The sequence below is a fragment of the Balearica regulorum genome, chromosome 1, assembly GCF_011004875.1.
Source record: "Balearica regulorum gibbericeps isolate bBalReg1 chromosome 1, bBalReg1.pri, whole genome shotgun sequence".
In the NCBI taxonomy this organism is placed as follows: domain Eukaryota; kingdom Metazoa; phylum Chordata; class Aves; order Gruiformes; family Gruidae; genus Balearica; species Balearica regulorum.
In genome coordinates, this window is record NC_046184.1 from 121,536,865 (window position 1) to 121,556,068 (window position 19,204).

Sequence of the window (19,204 nt, forward strand, 5' to 3'; positions counted from 1 at the left end):
TGTGGGTGTCAGCGGGCGCCTCAGAGCAGCGCTTGGCGGGCGCACCACTACGGGCGGTAGGGCACGGCCGTCCCTCTGCGACGGGGCGGGGGTAAGGGGCCGCGGCACCCTGCTCGCCGGAGGGCTGAGGCAGCGGGGGGCAGGCGCGGCCGGTGGGGCCGCTCTCCCTGCGGGATGGCGCCTGTGACAGCAACGGCGCCCGCCGCGCCGCCGAGTGCGGGAGGGACGGCCGTTGAGGCGCGTGACGGCGCGCGCCGCGTGACGGCGGGGGGGGGGGGGGGGAGGCGGAAGCCGCGGCGGGACCTGCAGCGAGAGAGCCGGGGGAGGGGGGGCCGTTAGGTGCCGCCGGTGGGCTCCGCGCCCCCCCATCCCCGCCGCGGCGGCTGCCTCTCCCGGGCAGTGAGGTCGCAGTCGACCATTAGGGTTCCGCTTCGATGGGCTGACGGCCTCTGGGGGGCAACAGCGGGCCCGCGCGCTCGCCGTCTCCCGCGCGCTGGGGGGGGGCGGGGGGTGTGTGTGACAGGAGGGGAGGGCGAGCGCGTGACGCTCTCCCCGCTCCGCCCCCCGCTCCTGCTCCCGGCGCCGCCACCTCGGCCCGGCGCGGGCGGGTGGTGCAGCGCAGCCATGGAGCCGGAGCGCGAGTGTCGGGTGCTCTCCATCCAGAGCCACGTCGTCCGCGGCTACGTGGGCAACAAGGCGGCCACCTTTCCCCTGCAGGTAAACGGGCGCGGAGGGGCCCTCCGCCGCCGCCCGCCCCGCCGCTGTTCCTCTGCGGGGCGGCCAGGGGAGCCGGGCAGGTGGTGTGACGGCAGGGCTGCCCGGCGGGCTCCGGCAGGCAGGCGGGCCGGGGGGCGGGCGGACGTCTCCTGCCAAGCGGGGGTAAGGTCAGGGGATGGCCGAGAGCAGCCCGCCCTCCGTACCCTTTCAAGTGCCAGAGCGCGGGGCTGGGGCCGGGGAAGCCGGGGGCAGTGACCGTCCCGGGGCTTCGCGCACTCCGGTGAACCGGGGCCGGTGCGGCTGCGCCTCCCGCCGGCTCCGCGCCGCACGGCCCGGCCCGCGGCTCCCTCTATCGTAATGTTGGCTTGAGGCTGTGATAAGGCGAGCGGGCTTAAAAGGATGGGGGGGTGAGGGGAGCGCTCTTGTGGTGGGTTTGCTCGGCTTCGTGCTGCGGTGCTCAACGGGAGCCCGTGCCTGTCGCCGAGGCATGTGCTCCGGCATCGGCCGGGCGCTCCTGCTTGGCGGTGTCCGCGCTGCTGTTAACGGGCGTACGCGGCTTGGGTTTGGGTGTCCCGTGCTGGCGACGGGGAGCTGGGCTGGGTGTGCCGGTACAAAGCTAAGCCTTGTGGGTGGTGGAGCCGGGTAAACCCCCACCCCTCGGTTTCTGAGGATCTAGGGAAGCTGTAGTAGAGTATAAGGACCACTTAATGACTGTACAAGCCTGGACCGGAGAAACTAGCTTACATGGCCCGGGGCTTGAGGGTATAATTGGATCTTGGTCTTCATGGCTGTGATGTGCTGGCTTCAGAGTTGCTTGCTAAGGTCACACATCCATGTGCTTTGGGGTGAGCCTTTGCACGTCTCGCTGTTCTGTCTTGGGCAGTGTCTGTATTGTAAGGGGCTAATTTGGGGCCTTAGCGTCAAGAGGTCTTTGTTCCTTGACACATGTGTGGCTGTATGAAGCTCGCTGTCTAAGAATGTCATTGCCAGAACACAGTGTGTTGTGACATTGGTTCTCTTGGTACTTAACAAACAATGGTGTAATCTCATTTGACTAGATACGAGAGATGGTATACTCTGATAAATGATGCACTTGAGACCAGGCCTGCCACAAGCTAACATCACACCCCCTTAGCACCATCCAGTTATAATGTGACCATGTCTCTTGAGAATTAGTATATGGTGAAGGGTGATATACATATGAAATCCATGTATCGTGGAAAAATCTGTGTATGTGGAGACCCAGGCCTGAAAGGGTGTCATGATCTGCAGGCCTACTGTCCCTCCTTTCGTAACAGAATGATCTCTACATTTTTGCCCCCCCCCCCCCCCCCAACCTCCCTCAGCTGTTTTTGTGGTAGCAGAAGGGCACACAGTAGTACTTATTCCAGAAATCTCCAGTCTCTTAAACCGTTGTCTTATGTTTAATTCTGGGTCAAAGGCTCTCTACTCTTCTGTAACTGAACCCTTCTGTGGCGTATGAGCCTCTGCATGGGTCTCTTGTATGACTTGGCAAATCAGTTCTTGTAAAGTGTCTCTAGTTCCTTGACTATGACATTGTAAAATACGATAGTTAAAAAGTCCTGTTGATGCTGTAGCTGGGTTCAGTTTAGGAGGCTGTTATGCTCCCGCTGTGTGATGTTCCTCAGTGTACAGTGTAACAGGAAGTTGCTGGGGCGGGAGTGAGAAAGATAGTTGGGGAACAGCTGAACTCCTATCACTACAGGCTGTACTTGAAAATCCTAAGTAGGCAACCCTTAATGAAGCTGTGCGTGCTAGAAAGTTATTTAAACCCTGGTTTTGCTAGAGCATCAGATGTAGCAATTTGCCACCAAGTGAAACTTTCCTTTTTTATGTTTCCTTGAAACAAGGGAAGGAATTACAAAACTGAGTCTCATATATAGAGAGAGAGAAAAAAAATGAAACCTGATGCTAGTCTTGAGAATGGGTGCAAATCTGGCATGCCTATGTTACTTCCCATTCTCTTTTTTTACTTTAGTCTTCCGAACCAATAATGGTTAAATGAGGCTTCATCAGTATTGAGTTTGCAAGGCAAGATATATGCAGATCTGTGTGTGTGTGTGTGCGCGCGCATGTGAGGTCTGATGGACTGAAATCCTGACAGAACAGTTCAGGAATCTGCATTTGGACAGCAGCAGCCAAACAGAAAACCAGACTTGGTTTCACCTGCTATTTGCAGACTTCTGCAAAACATCAGTCATGGTTGAATGGCTTGATCTTTGGTGGAAGTCTATGACATTATTATTTATTAGCAATAGCCAGCGTAGCAATGTGCACAGCAGAGAGCTCTTTAGTGTCTTTTTTTTTTTTTAAACCAGTTGGTTTTGCTTTGTCAGGCTTCCTTTACACTAAAAGCTAAAGTATTTTAAAAGTATTTTAAAAGTAGGTGTGTGGAAATACTTTCTCTGTGAAGTACGTGGTAAATGCTTTCTATGTAGCAAACACAACACAAGAGAGTTAGACCATATATTAGAGCAGTTATAATAATGGAAGTAATATAGCTGAGTGAGAAGTGCTAGAACTCTTTACACCATTTCAGGTTTAAATACATTTGTTTAAGTAGTTTGAGATTCTAGATTAACTAATAGGTCTTAGAGGAAACATGCACCTGGATTTTCCAGGTAGTAAAATGCCAGGAAGTTAACTGTCCTCAGCAGCACTTTGAATTCTGCCTTGTCAAGAGTTTAAATGGTTTTTACTTGGGTGGTTTTACTATCTCTTTAAAAGTTCTGAAAGTGGTTCTGAGTTATTTTTCAAATAGTCATAAGTTATTTAACAGTCATGTAACCTGAGCAGCTTTGGTATCAGGAAATGATACCAGCCCTTAAGAGAGGAAGAGCAGTAGGGTGTACATTAACTTAGGGAGTTGCCACTGTCAGTCAGATAAATTGTTTTAAAACACCAAAGAATGTTTCTCCTACTTGACTAAGAGTTGTCATAGTTTTTATGACATAGAATAAACATGTATGTTTTCACCATGCCATTCAACATTACTTTTATCATGTGTTTTCTTCCTTAGAGGGATCTCTTACTTGCTAATTTTAAATATCATTTTAACTTACCTTTCCTGCCCCACCTTCTATGTAGGTAGAATGTTGCAATAAGTAAAGGGTACAGTACTGGCAAGCAGAAAGTTACAGTCCTCCTCAAACCACAGAGTGAATACAGGAGGGCAAACTCATTTCTGTTCTGCAGAGGTACTTTATTCTGACCGTCAGGAAAATTTTGATAGGCAGGTAAATTTAAGATTCATATACTACACCCATCATAGTATCAGCTCTTGTGAGTGAGTATTTTGGTCTGTATGTTCAGTCCTTTGGACCTCTATGAGTTTCCAAGAAAGAGGTTTGAAAGTGCAAGGAAAAGACAGAGCAAAGTCCTGGCCGATTTCACCTGGGCACTGGACATTGGCATTAGGTTGTCACTGAACTAGGTTATACTCCTGTCTGCAAGCCAGAAACTTTTGATCTTTGCTTATGTGTAGGTAATAATGAGATCCAAAGAGTTTTGTACTTTCTGTTTTTACCTTGTTTGATAATGCTAATGGAACATGATTTATGGTTTGGGTTTTTTTGGGGTTTTTTTTGTCTGCCCTAATACTCATAGAATTTGAGAAAATCTTGTCTCTGTTTTGAATATTTAATTCTTGACTTCCTTTTATATCTGCTTGCCTTGAAGATGGAGCTAAAAGCATGGCCAAATATCATTAATTATTTGGGTCTAGAGAATGAAATTGTCTTCTGAATTGTAGGATACCACCATAAACAGCTTCTACAGTTCAGGATAAGATGGCCTTTTGAAATCTGTGCAGTAGTTTTCTTTCTTTTTTCTTTTTTTTCTCTCCTGCTGAATGTAAATAGTTGTCTGTTCAGGTATTAATAAGGGTAGATGATTTTCATTCTTAAACTAGTCCTCAGTGATTCTCTCCTGCAAAAGAAACAGTAAGTCTACATTTTTTACCTCCTTAATTGTAAAAGAAATGGGAAAACAACTTTGGCCATCACAGAAGGTAATTTCTTTGATATTTAGGGATAGTGTTGAACTGCATTGTTCAAGGCCAAGGGTATAATTTGCTTTCATATGCTGAGACCAAAACCATTATCACCCTATCTTTAATGATTATCCACTGCCCTAGTAAAAAAGTTTAAGTCTTCTTTCTTTCTTTCTTTCTTTCTTTCTTTCTTTCTTTCTTTCTTTCTTTCTTTCTTTCTTTCTTTCTTTTGTTGAACAGTGTAGTCAAATGGATTAAGTATTGTACAGAAAGAGAGAGAGATAACGAGCATCACATAAGATGACTGCTTGTTCTGTTTTTCAAAACCTACTTCTATTGTGTTAATTATATGAGTCAGAAGAAAGATGAATCAATCAGAAGTCTTTACAGAGTAACAGTAAGAAATGTTCCTACTGGCTAGCCCTTATTTTTGTTACAGATCAAAGGCTAAAAAAGCCTAACCTTTAAACAAAAAATAAATACGAAGATAAAAGAATGAATTTCTCTTTGTAGTACCCAAAGATTGTTCTAAATTACATATCTGAAACAAGAATTGTGCCTCTAGATTCATACTTCAAATGGAGCTTGCGGAAGCATGGTTTTCTTCCTTGCCTCTGTTTTTGTTCTTGTAAGAAACGTAAACAAGGGACAGAGGAGTTTAAAACAAACAGTCAAACAAACTCCTGACCCCTCTGGGAAGGCTTATTCATAGCTATGTAAACAGCATTTTCTTGTTATGTGGATATCAGTCTATGTAGTTGCAGAAATCTGGTGAATACCATGTGCAAGGTGAGGCCCTGAAAAAGACTTGTAATCCAAAAGGTCTTAACAAGGTGATTCCTGGCAGTCTGGATTTCTAGGAAAAGGCTTTACCAGAACTTCCCCGAAGTGCTTGTCCAGATTAACTCTCCTATGAAGAAAGGGTGGCTCTGGCCCTCCAGGAGCTCTGATGTACTGTGAGGACTTTGAACTTCTGATCAGAAGATTGTAGGAGGTGGACTTTCGACCTGTATGGTAAGCTGGAAGGGGAGTAGGACAGGTCTGAGAGAGGACAAGAAAGTGGAAAACTCCATGAAATTAAAAAAAAAATATTAAAAAAATAAAATAAGGGTGGTGTGTGTGGTCATCACTCTTCCAGCTCTTAACATTGCTTGAAGACAGACTAGACTGAGGCAAAGAACTGCGAAAAATACTGGGATCTCACTTAACAGTACTAGTTTACGTTTGTGTAGCACTGTAAACTAAGAGATCCTAGATTTCTTTACAAACTTTTTACAGAAATCTTTTAAACTACTAATGCAAAATAATAAATTTGAAAAATTAGAGTAATTTCAACCTGCCTAAAAGAAGTGCAGCTAGGACTGCTGATGTGCTATGGGCTCTAAATTGCAAGCAGAGTCTCTGATAAACAGAGAGTGGGGCTGACTGAACGGTCATCATCTGAGATTGAGTCTAAGTGTGTGATAGTAGTATCCATAACCGTTCCTACAAATCACTTAATTGTGGCAACTTGTTAAATAATCTTTTGTCATGAAGATACAGAAATGCTGAGGGATGTTCCTGCAGGTTGATTGTATATTACAGTTTAAAAGGTGAAAAAAGCATTTTAAGATGCATTAAAGTTTATTTTGCAGTGTGCATCACTGACCAGTTGCCATTTTAAGCTTTTTTAAAAGGAGATGATAAATATTTACAGTGATTAATTATTATTACAATTTGTGAACTTTTTCATGGTATATTGTGAAAATTGGAACTATGCAGATGCATAGACTGATATTTGACATAATACTTACACTGGAGTGTGTGCTGTAGTGAAGAAATAGTAGCTTTTTTTTCCGGACATAAATGTAATCTTTTGATCTAACACAACACAGCAAAGTAGAAAGATTAAGGAGGATCCCATTTGGTGTCTGCAAGTACATGCAAATATTTTACTTCAGAGCAAGCAAAATTGCTTTACCCCAATTCACCCACTTTCTTTGGAAAAAAATAAATGGAGTCATCAAGGAATTGCAAATCTTATTGAAGGACTGGAAAACCTTGCCTGAAGGTGGATTTGCACTGTTTGTATGAAGAATATTGTGTACGCAGAGACTCAGTAGCAAGTGTTTACTTGCTTAAGGCATTTTTTTAATTGGGAAATGGCCTTATGTTCTATCTTTAAGCCTTAGATTTTTTTGATCATTTGAATTCTTGCAGTTATTATGTCTTATTTCTGCGCCATATGAAATAGTAGAGAGAATATTTTTTCCTGTATAAACAAAAAAGGACAGACAACAGAGTCAATATTGATCGGATTTCTGAAAAAAGTGAGCTTCAAGTTAAAGTTAATTGATATATTAAAATGTACTGAAATAAACTTAAAAAGTATAATTTGAAATAATGAAGTGAGTCTTTAATTGTATGTATGAGGATGGTACAGCCATACACCTGAGAAAAGTATGTGATGTACAAAGCTACTGATACTTCTCTAAAATCTCCCTTTTAGTAAAGTGGTGTCTCTCTTCATTTTTTCTATTTATATCCAAAATGATGGTCAACTTTCCTTGAAGAGTGTATTTAGTCATTTTAAGTAAGGGATACAGCATTATCCATGGCTGACTGAACACATGCCAGGCAGGTATTTTTAGCCCCTTTAGGCTGAAAAGATGCAAGTGGAAGTTCTACTGCACTTGCTTGTGTTGTGTGGAAAACAGACTTGAGTTGGTGAAGCAAGGTTAATGTGAGGAGTCTGACATTAGTCCTGGTACATAAACTGTCCATTCTTCTGAAATTACTATGTGTGATAGAGTATGCAGCTGTGTAGTAATCTACAGAGGAAAAAAAAATTAATTGGTGAGGATAAAATTTGAAACACGCCAAGCAGATCCATGTTGATAGATAATATGTGCCCTAACAGAAGCCAGGCTAGTTCATCATCTTGTGGCTTGGCAGCAGTGGGGTAACTTGTCATAGCAAAAAAGTATTACTGAACTGAAATTTGGCTATGCTGAGCTACCTGAATTTTTTCAAGCCTTTGTTCAGGACTCATATTTGTTGATGCTAATTCATCTGTGACACCTCTGAGCTCCAGTTCCCTTAACATCTGGAACAATTATCCATAGAGCAAGAGAGAGAACTGTGATACCAAAACCTGTTATGTGGTTCATTTAAAAAAACAAAACAAAACAAAAAACCCCTCGCTTCACCTTCTGTCATCCTATGTAAATTTTAAGCATATAGACTAGTTTGGGCTGAGTAGAAATCCTTCCATGGTGATTTAATTTCGCTCTCTTCAGAATGCAGAGCATCTCTTGCCAGAGGGAAGTGTGGGACCGAGGAGATGCTAGAGCACATACTGAAAACTATTAAGAGTCTCCTCTGTGGCAAAGCAAAAGCTGGAGAGCCACTTTGTGATCTGTAGATGCAGCTGCTTCTGAAAACAGAAGTAAATGGTTTTCCTGACCAGCAAAACCTTTCCAGTCTGATTGCAACTCTTTCCCTTGTCCCCACTGCGGGGTCCAGTCATGTTTTACTTCTCAGAAGAGGATCTGTGTGGAAATCACAAGCAAGGATGACACAGCTGTCAATGACATTAATATGTGGAAGGGAGGAATCCATGGCAGCTTTCAAGAATAGCATTCATTAGGTCATCATACTTGAAACTGCGAAAGAAGTGAAGTGCTGGTCTGTCCCACAATATCAGAGTAAGGCAACGTTTTTTCTCTTACTTAACTTGGCAGATTGCTAGCTAAAAAAGCAAAGTATCTTTTCTTTAATACTCTCCTTAATAGTTCTCTATTTATTTATTGTTAACACTAAATTATTTGTTTTCTTCCTGAATTTTACTGTGTTTGTTCATAGCTCCTGTACATGGTAATTCTGACCCCATATTCTGGAAGAGGAAAGAAAAAGAAAATAAGTTATAACAGAAAAAAATGTTGGCTAAATTATCAAAATTTGATACTGGGTTTTTTTTTCAGAATTATATGCAGGGGTTTATGGTGATGTATTTAGTAAAATTCAGCCAAATCTAATAAATTAAAATATATAAGTGTATTTTTTATAAATCTGTGTAACTTCATGTGTTTTAAAGTATATGTTCTGGGTGATGAGTACTACTGAACAAGTTTAGGCTGAAGGAAGACTCTTATTCCACCTGTCTAGCCCTTCACTATGGTTACTCTCACTGTTCTGGCAGAATAGAGCCCCTGTGTCATAGGGCTGGGTACCATGTTACCTGTGGAAACCATCAGACACTGAGCAGCTGACAGAAATGGAAAAGAATGTTTAAAAATTATTAAAACTGAGGCCAGCAGGGATAGTATTTCCTGCAGCACATGAATTATTTGTTGTTGCTGTTTGTGGACCAGCACAAGCTACGACCATTGTCACAGCTCATTCCTTTTGTAGTCAAATATTGCTGGTAGCTTTGTATTGGAGATGGTTGTTTCTATTCTCACTGTAGTTAGTGGAAGTAACATGGTGCCTCCGCTCATTCCTACAACAACCAAACAAATATATGTCAACTTAGTGTTTAAATTTGAGATATTTTATGTTGTCACCTATCCTCTAGGGTACAGTTTCACAATCTGCTAGTTTCAGTAGCAAAGTCAGCTTGAGAAACTCCTGTTCTTTCCTTACCACCACCATCTGGTTCTTCCACCTGCGCTATTTTGCCATCCACTTCAACTCTTCAAGGAAAGTCATTTTGTGAGGCCATGTGGTAAACTGCTCTGAGAAGCTGTCCAGTTTATAAATAACTTGACAAAGAGGGAAAAGAAGAAAATGTTCATTTATATTGTGAGTCACTTCCCTACACAGCCCCACAGACAGCTCTTCTGGCATAACTGAGGTGCCAGAGCAGGAGCAAGCCCCAGGCTCCTGCATCTGGCATCTGCTGAAGGAAACATTCCTCAAAGTACGCTCTTATCCAAGACATCTGCTTGCTTTGAAGGAGTTGGTGAGACATTTAACTGTTCTCTGGAAGCTTCATTCTTTCCCTGCGGTGGCCTCGGTGTGATCTTTACATAATGTGGCATCTCTTTCAGGGAGTTGTTTCCTGTTCCATTTTTACAAGCATCTGTATTTTGCAGTTTAACATCTAAAGCCTTGGAAGGAGAGTGGTATCCATTCATAGTCTACCTAAGAAAGCCCAATAAAACATATGTGCTGGATGAAACAAATCTCTTTCTTCTAGGGTAACTCCACCTTAGATGTACATAGCATGCTTGCCATGCCTTGCTAGTGCACTGATGGTTAGAGAGCTAGCTATCCAAAATACGAACAGCAGGATTAAAAATAAAAATCAGAGGAAAAGAATGCATTGTGGAATTCCCCCCATCCCATTTCATTTACTAAAATGAACAATAGATTAAGTCCATGCCTGTTGGAACTATTGCTGCTGTGTTTGTCTGCCTCTCCTAATCAGTGTTTGTAAACTTCCTTGTGTATCACTGTGCGTGATTCCAGTTGGCAGGAGTTTGCAGTGACAAGTCTGGTGTTTTTGTCAAATTACATCCAAGTGTAGAAGGATGCAGCATGAAGATGATGAATCTGAAATTTGCAGTGAACCTACAGATTTGATAACTCTTCAAAAGAATATGCAAACTGCAACTTCTTCATCTGAAATTAGTATCTAAAGTCACTCTTACCTAACAGTAAACAGAGTCTCAGGATGGGGGCAGGAATGTAGTTCTTGGGTGAAAGACAGTCAGACACCCACAGCACCACCTCATTCTTTTTTTTTGTTTGCCCTTTAGTGGGAGGAATGAAAGAGGAAACAGAAGCTGTTATTTCCTTGTCTTTCATTACCTTAGTCTTTACAAATCAGTGTCTTGCAGATCCATCGCTTGATCCCACCCCAGATGGAAGGAATGACCTCCTGCCTATAGGAAGGTTAATAGAGCAGCTATACCACAAATCTTTTGACTCTGCAGTCGGGTCGATTCTGAACTGAACTGGTGCAATGCATGGAGTAATGGCAATGAGCATGTGCGTCTTGCAGGCACAAGAGGCTGTTTGTTTGCCTATGAAAAAATGCTGATGAAGGAGAACAAGGAATTTCTTACTGCTGAACAAAACGGCTTAGAGGGAATTTTGATAAAGGCATGTATTTTATGTCATCTTAGTATCTTGCACTGAATAGTTAACAATGCATGCTAATCAGTCTGTCAGGGTGGAAAGTAAAACTGAGTGACCTGGTGGTATTTGCTCTGAAGCATTCCTGTGTCTCCAAAGCTTCGTTGGAGGAGCGTGTCTAAGGCACTATTATCCTTATCTTGAATGTGGCCTGATTATGTTTCAGATATGTACTTATATTGTGAGCCTTTTCAGAAAAATCAAGAAATAAAATATTTGAGAACAAATTCACTGCAGTCTCAGGCTATTCCAGTCTTTTCTGTTCAGATGGTCACGATGTTACAGCTAGATCAACCCATTTGCAAATTCTCAGTAAGTACCAATTTTGCCAGAGCACTTTTGACAAAAATTGGAGTCTGCTCTGGGAGAAGAGAAAAGCATTTGTTTTCTGCTCCAGTCTTTAGTGTATCCTCTGTGGTGTCCAGTGCTGAAGTCAGATTGTAAGTCCTGGAAATTGGTATGCAGTTGAACAGAGGTGAAAAGGGAGTGTCACTCAAGAAACGGGCATTAGGCTACCCGAAGTGATCATCTTGTCTTGTTTTTGCTGATGTTGGGCTAGTTATTGTTGGACCTGAGAACTTGTGGCCATAGAACAACAATGAAGCATCAAATAAATGTAGTTGCAGCATATATAAAATACCCCAGACTTTCACACCTAGCTTCCTCTCATGTACGTTCTTTTGTAACTGGAAAGCTAAGTTGGGAAGGAAATAAAACAGTTTAAGAGATGTGTGGAGTTTGACTTGAGATTACAAGAAAGTTGAGGTGAAAGGTAGGTTCAGGTAGGGAAAGGCATGGTGGTTTGTACTGTTTCAGGGATATTTTTTTTTTTTTTTTTTAGTGTGAAGGTAAACAGTTTAACCAGGTAGTTTGTCCATACAATCTTGATTTTTTGTGTGTGTATATTGTTTGTATAATGTTCATATAGTGTATTTTGTAGGTTTTTTGAAAGAGTATAAAGCTCTCTTGTTTTTAACAAGTATCTGGTACTATCCAATTACTATTCTTTTATATCTGTTATAGCCTTTCCCGTGTTTCCTGTGCCTGTCTTTGTACTGGTGAAATAACTTTTTTTTTTTCCTCAAGGTCATCTGCTGTATTTTTTTTTATTGTATTTTGTAATTGTCTATTTCTAACCTCAGAATTTGAAGTGGCCTATTTGGTACCTGACTCCAAATTAACGAATCACCAACAATATCTCCAGGATCCATGTTCCTAAGCTAGTTTATTTGCTCTTATATTTCTATCCTGGCACAATATGTCTGATATCTTAATGATTTTTCTTTGCAGTGCTTTGTCAAATGCCACACTAAAATACAGCGATATTATACGTACAGAGTTCTCATGATCTACTTGGTATGGTTTATTAAAAGCTCAGAAAGAGAAAAAAGAGATTGGGTTAGTCAATAGCAGTTTCAGTTTGGTTTGTCAACCCACGCCAGCAATTATGCCTGCTTCACTAATTGCCAGAACATGCCTTTTCTTTTTTCCAAGTTCCTTTTTTCAAACTGAATTTGTGTTCTCATTTTCTACACCCAGTACAATGTATGTTTTTTGATTCAGTATTGAATGGAAGGAGATGCAATTAAGTGAAAGAGCTGGCACACAGTGAGAGGTGCAAGCTGCAAATGGGAAATCCTTTCTCTTTCTCCCCCTCCAAATTAATTTGATTACAGAAATTAAGCCTTTTTAAATATGCTTCTCTCTCATGTCCAGAGGAATACTGTGGAGCAATGATGTTCACTGGAACTACAGTGATGGCTAGGTAGGGTAAAGTTACAAACTGTGGTACATAAACATCAGGACATACGTGCAAACCACTTGTAATACAATGGATAGAATGTTTCATGGCCTGATATACAGACTTTCTTATTGGAAAGTATTGCTGCCATTACTTAGCAAAAAAACCCCAGAAAACTCAATTACTTTGTTTGACAGGGTAATTTTAACTGTGGCATTAAAATTAACTCTCTTAATGACTTCAACTGAGCTCATTTTTAAGATCTCTAAAAAAACTGGACGGGATGGAATGATTTAGGTTTATGTGATACATGATTTTTGTAGACAGATACAGGTATTACTGTCTAATTCAGTCTGTGGGTTGTATACATGCTTTGCTAAAAGTCAGCAGTTTGGGGACTTACCATAATATTTCTTGAAAATTCTTCATCAATTGTAACCCCATTTGTTTATATATGTCTTTATGCTATAGAACTTTTGTCCTGATGCATCTGTCAGTGTTACATTGCTACAAGAGTAATTTTCCTGTTGATGTATGGCCTGCCGTATGTGTGTCCTGTTAATAGCAATAAAGCCAGCTGTGATCTAAATGTGTATGAGGAGGGAGGTCCTCTGAAAGAACATATTGTCGTATAGCGGGGCTCTTCAGGCCTTTGATTGGTTTTGTGTTGCTGTCACATACTCTCAGATAAAGGCCCGTGGAAGATAATCAATGTGCCTTGTGCAGTCCTGAGCAGGGCATCTGCTTTGCTTTCAGTACATACAGTTCTGGTGGGTTACTGGTTAATACTTCTGAGATGCTTTCCCTTTGCATGGGGCACCAGATACGCTCTCTTAGTATACCTGTCTGCTTTTAGCTTCTGGGTTTGGCCCAGATCCATTTATTCAAGTGCCTTATGCCAACTCACCTTGTTGTTGAATTTCCTTATGTTAACGGTGTTTGTGGAGGCAAAGGAGTAAGACCATAATTAGGCGATTATTAAGTATGTTAATTAAGATTCATAGCATGGTTAAGATGTTTGTATTGGGATAAACTTCACATGTTCTTAAGCTTAATCAAAAATTGTGTGTTTATTTCTATTTTGTGTGTATATATTAGAGATGTAGGATTTGCTCTTAATTTTTTTTAATTTTTTTTTTTAAGTGCTACTGTGTGCTTTAAACGATACAAACCAAAACTCTTGCCCATTACTTAGAAAGCTTGACTGGCTCTTGAAACTGAGGACTTTTTCTTTTCTGTACAGCCCCATGGCTTTTCATGTGCTTCCATTAACTTTTGAAAATTAAACCCTATGTTTTGTTTTGAGTATATTGGAAGGCTTCCATAAAAAACCATTAACGTGTGGAGAAAAATGGCGGGGGTTTGTGTCTGTTGCAGTTGTTGCAGCAGCAGGTGGCATGGTCTGTGTTCTGAAAAATGAAGTACAAGACCAGACATATTATACTGTACTGTAGAGATCATGGCAGCGCACAGATAGAGTACATATAATGCAGTGCAATCAATTCTGCACAGCATAAATTCCCTAAGCTCTTTGGTGGTGGGAAGGGACCTGTGTCTTGGTCTAGCTGTGTGTATGAGGAACAGGACATTGGCTTTTTAGAGCTGAGTTCAAGTGATACTAGTTGAAGCACAATGCTTTGCAGAGTGATGGCCGCCCTTCTTTGTCACTGTTTACTGATAATGTGGTTCCACATAAGTGTAACACTTGTCCAGTTCACAGGCCTCCATGAAGGCTTGTATTTTTAATGTTTTAAGGAGGTGAATATGCAATATTTGAAACACCATTTATTTTTCACGTCTTCTGTCACTGAAATCTGTAGTAGTGCTATGTTTAAGATAGCAGGATGATAGACCATCTACTTCTTCCTTCTACTTCTTTAAATGACAGCACAATGGTTAGAAAAGGGTTTGGAAATACAAAAAGATCTGGAGGTCAGACTGTGATGATCTTCTCATGCTTTAGAACTTCCATATCTTGATTAAGAGTGCATCTAGTTGAGAAATCCTTCAGTAGCACTAACTGCTATTTTTTAACCAGGAGGATGAGTGCATACACTAAAAGGTTTGAGGATAATATACTCTTTTAAAATTAGTTTAAAATAACATTGTAATATCTGTCATGTTTCCTTGCTTCTCAGGCTCTTTGCAAGGACATGTTTTCTCTGCAGAGACAGTTGCTCTAAACTCAGGCAAGAGATTTTAGTGGAGTGTAGGTCAGTCTGAGCCAGCTTGCAATAAAGACAAGCCTGACTGTCACTTCTAAGTGAAAGCAGTGAGATCTACCGGGGTTTCATGACTTCATGAATCATTCCTAGGCATCACAATTGAGTCATTGAGTAGGAAAGCAGCTAGAATTAGTGATTGTTTCTGAAAATATACCTATGTGTTGATCTTGCCCAGTAAAGGAAAAAGAATCAGTAGCACAGTTTGAGTTTACATACCTGAATCCTTGATTTGGAATCCTGTGCATAATTCACTGTGCTGCCTTATTAAGTTCTGTCTGGATGGTTTTGATTCACTTGTCTAGTCTATGTTAAACTTCTCACTATTCTTAATATGTACTGCCCTTTGCTCTAACTCATCAGTTGGTTACCATCCATTGGCATGAAGGACAGGACATACCTGGCTTGGATGGTTCATCATTTGCATATTAATTGAAACAGAGTCATCCTTTTCCCATAAACTTTACTTATAAAGCAAGCGTCTTGCTACAAAGCAGAAGGGTTGAAGTGCAAGGAAATTAAGTGTTATAATACAATGCTGCATGTATTGATCTAGGGTGAACTAGATGTATGCGAGTCAGAACCTCTTTTCAAAAGTGGAGTCTGAAAGGTTCTCTTTTGGTTAGCAGAATCTTGTTACTTCTTTCTTCTTAACCAGTGCCCTTTTCTTGTCAAACTGCATTTATATAGTGAGATTTTTCACCTGTGGCACATTTGTCACTCAAATCTGGATGTGAATGCATACAAGAAATGAGGTACTGTGTTCACAATAAAAGAATTTGTATGAATGATTGGCTGAGCTTGATTTGCAGCTTCAACCTCTGATATTTTGTGGTTTACAAACCGTTTGGTTTGTGGGCTCACTTGGGATAATTGGTTTTGATGTGTTCTGATATGGTAAAGCTAACATTTTCTAAAATTAAGAACTTTGAAGAAACCGGAGAGTTTGCATGGAGGTCTCGACTTTGTTACATGAAATATAAATAGCAACCTGTGAGCATGTATGAGAGGACATAAATACCTATCGAAGAAGCATATATGCAGTTTACAAAGTCTGGTTTTATACAATTTTTTTTCTTTTCTTCCTCACACTGCTTTTTTTTTTTCTTATTCTGCCTTTCACTCATTGTTCCAGATTTTCCCTCTAACTTGAGCTGCAGTACTGCTTTGTGATTGTATTTTCAAACCTTAAAATGAGATGCCACCGGAGGCATAAACCCAGTGCCCAAAGAGGAAAATATGTACTGATCATGTTGCAGAATACAGAGGTATTTTTAATTTAATTTCATTCTTGCAGAACTAGGTCATTGTTCTCTAAGGTTGTCTAAATTAAGTACTAACTCAAACATTCAAGTTAAATTGGTCCACTGATCGTTTAACAGCAAAGGGCATACTATCTTTACTGACAAAGCTGGCATAGTTAATGGAAACATACCGTACCACTGGTTTTTCTCCTTATAACCTGGACTTTAGGATGGGTAGCAGATGATGATATTTTGTGTGATTTTACACGTGGAGTTCTCAATGGGTAAAGCTGAGCTTTTTGTATGTAGCAGTATCATTGAACAACAGAGTGACCGGAGCTGGAAGAGGCCTCAGGAGTTCCCCAGCCCAGCCTCCTGCTGAAAGTTGGGCCAGCACCACGTTCAGCCCAGGTTGCTCAGGGCTTTGTCCTCTTGGGCCTTGAAAAATCTCCAAGGACAGCAATTCCACGGCATCTCTCTCAGCCCCCTTTAAACCTCTCTTTATCTAAACGTGACCACATAATGCATTGGAAATTGTTTGTTTTCGTTATTTCTAATGTTTAGTACCCAGGAAAGCAATAAAATGTGGTTCAATTCAGAAGTTCATGTAATTCAAGTGGCAGTTTTTCTCACACACTTTGGAGATTTAAGATATTTAGATATTTTTTTTTTAACTTTTTTTTTTTCCCCAAAAATGAATATAAGCAAGGAAAAAGGAGAACTTCTTAAGTACAACACTATAAAGCGTGTGATACTTTTGAAAATTTATTTTTTTCCCTGCGGAAGCATAGTAAAGCTGCAATACAAACTTTAAACAGAGGCAGTTCAGTAACAGCTTTTCGCATTTCTCTAAGCATTTCTCAGAGTAAATAAAATTATTAAATGGGAATTTATATTAATATTTACTCTGAGGCAGAGCTAATCTTTGAAGATAATAGGTTTCCATCTCAAGTGGTGTTAACAATCAAATACCAAATAGGATTAGGAGGTAAAAATGAGTACTTTTATTTGTCTCCAGACCATTGGTGCATAATGTAGATTACACAAATATAAACATAAAGCTTAGCAATCATTAAAACTGAATTTGAGATGTTGCATTTGCTTCAAAATATTCCTGTTAATTTCTCTCTTGCTACACTCCCAGTTTTCCATAATGTGGCATAGTTTTCTTTCTCTTGCTGCTTTGACAGGCCCCCTCCCTTTACATAACAGGCACAACTTAGGCTGTCCTCTTGAAGGAAATGTATGTTCGTAATCTTTCATTTCTAACAATCTTAGGTACTAGTTCTTTGTGGTGAAGAAATAGCATGTTTCAGTATGTGTATGATGATTGAAATATTTTCTGGAAGGGAGAGGAAGAGAGACTGTAAATTTTAAGCAAAGCTTTAATTCATGTTAACACAGTAGCAAAGTCCAAAAGGTTGCATTTTTAGAGGTGAACCAGAACTGAGATCTGGCTATATATATGTAACGTATATAACTCATGGAATTTTCTGTCTATCTAGGTCTTTAGGTTGTTCTACTAGTAAAACAATTGGTATCATCTGTAAAATTTGAATCCTGAAGTAGATCCATTTTTTGGCTTCTTATTTGTGGCTTGGTGGCTGAACATAAGTTTAAATTATTTCTGTGCTTTTAGGAAAACAAGGCTGTTGGTCCAGTTTTCCAAAAAGAGCCAACACCTTTAGAGGTTGTCCATGTATTTTGAAGTCTCTTCCTTTCTGGCGTGTGGATTTTTCCCTTGAGCACTTGCTAGTTCGAAGACGTGCATTTTAATAGTTCTGTAGACTAGGTGCCTGCACAGGTGATGCACCTTCTCTTTGCAAGGCTGGGATAGCGCTTTCTCCACTGTGGGAAGAACTGGATGACATTTGTCCCTTCAGTTATTTGTGAGGAAGAATTGAGCCCAGTTTGTTCTTATGCATAATGTTGTGGTATAGGCTTCATGGTAGCTGCTTCTTCAAATGATTCTGCTCCAGTGTGTGTATTTTGATTTAATCTTCCAAATATTCTTCTGAAATGTGTCATTCAGATCTGCCAGCCAATGCCTTTTGAATACAAAGCTCCTCTGGTTTTGATGTTCTATTGATGATCTATTTTTAGAAATGTAACAGTTCTGCCTCCTTTGCTTGAAGATACTTTAAAAATATGTTGGAATCACCCATTTTGCTCTGATACGTCAATCACAGTAGATGTCACTATGGGATGTGATACAAGCAACCTTAATTTGGGTCTTAAGAACAACATTGTTTGACATGTGCTTAGACTGGAGGCTGAGAGATTTAAGGTGAACTCAGTTATCTTTTTCCTTTGAAGAGCACTTATCATCCTTACCCAAACTGGCTATGGGTTTAGATTTGCCCAGGATTTGCATTTCTGTGGGCAAATGGTACTTACACAGAAGGACAGCAGAGGGATAGCATGGAAACCAGGAATAGTTTTCTACTGGAGGGCAGGTAAGAGACCCAGGTCATCCAAACCAGGGGATAGCGGTAACATAGATGATGTTTGTCCCTGGCAGCTGGAGCCCTGGACACTTGCAGGAGTATCTGCTGTAACCTACATTTCCAAAACCAGAGGCAGGAGTATCACCACAGAGCCCTTTCTATAGGGGGAAGGGGAAGTAACACAGCTATAGACTACTTATAAGCTGGTATAGAGAAGAAATAAATGAAGCATTATTGTGCATCTCTTAGTAAGCTCAGTTCTCACACTTATCAAATATGATCTGAAGGTGTTAGTTCTGACATAAGCAAAATCTAAGTTCCTTCAGTTTATTTACGCAGAGGTGCAAGGAACACATACATGCATACACAGAAAAAATGATGGTTTAAACACCCAGAGTTGGATCATTTTGCAAATGTAGCAGACTGATATGTGAAGCAAAGGGAAAGTGGTGCATCAGGGAGTATAAGGTGAAACTGTCAGTATCTCATCAAAGACATTTGTCACACAGGTGGACCTGCCAAAGTGCTACTTGTGGCTTCTGCTGTATTTTTTTAAGCCAAGCATAGAGACAGCTGTGGATATCAGTGGACCATGATAAACCATTACGAGCTTGAATTTGTTCGCTGTTGACTGAATGCCACAAAACTACTGTATAGAACTAACTGTATATTTATTTACTGTTTCACTTGCAGTCTTTGCT

The 19,204-nt window shown here is 40.8% G+C and overlaps 1 protein-coding gene across 3 annotated transcripts in view; it reads left to right on the plus strand.

The window, feature by feature from the left end:
• Window positions 1-273: 273 nt before the first annotated feature.
• Window positions 274-19,204, plus strand: part of PDXK (pyridoxal kinase) — a 54,979-nt gene continuing 36,048 nt past the window's right edge. For 2 of the 3 annotated variants that reach the window (XM_075773370.1, XM_075773380.1), the window contains exon 1: window positions 274-717. In XM_075773370.1, the coding sequence (XP_075629485.1) occupies window positions 625-717 (93 nt within the window). In that variant the 5' untranslated portion in view covers window positions 274-624. Of the gene's footprint in view, window positions 718-5,723; window positions 5,744-19,204 lie in introns of those variants that run through there. The other variant, XM_075773391.1, reaches the window with a different exon arrangement.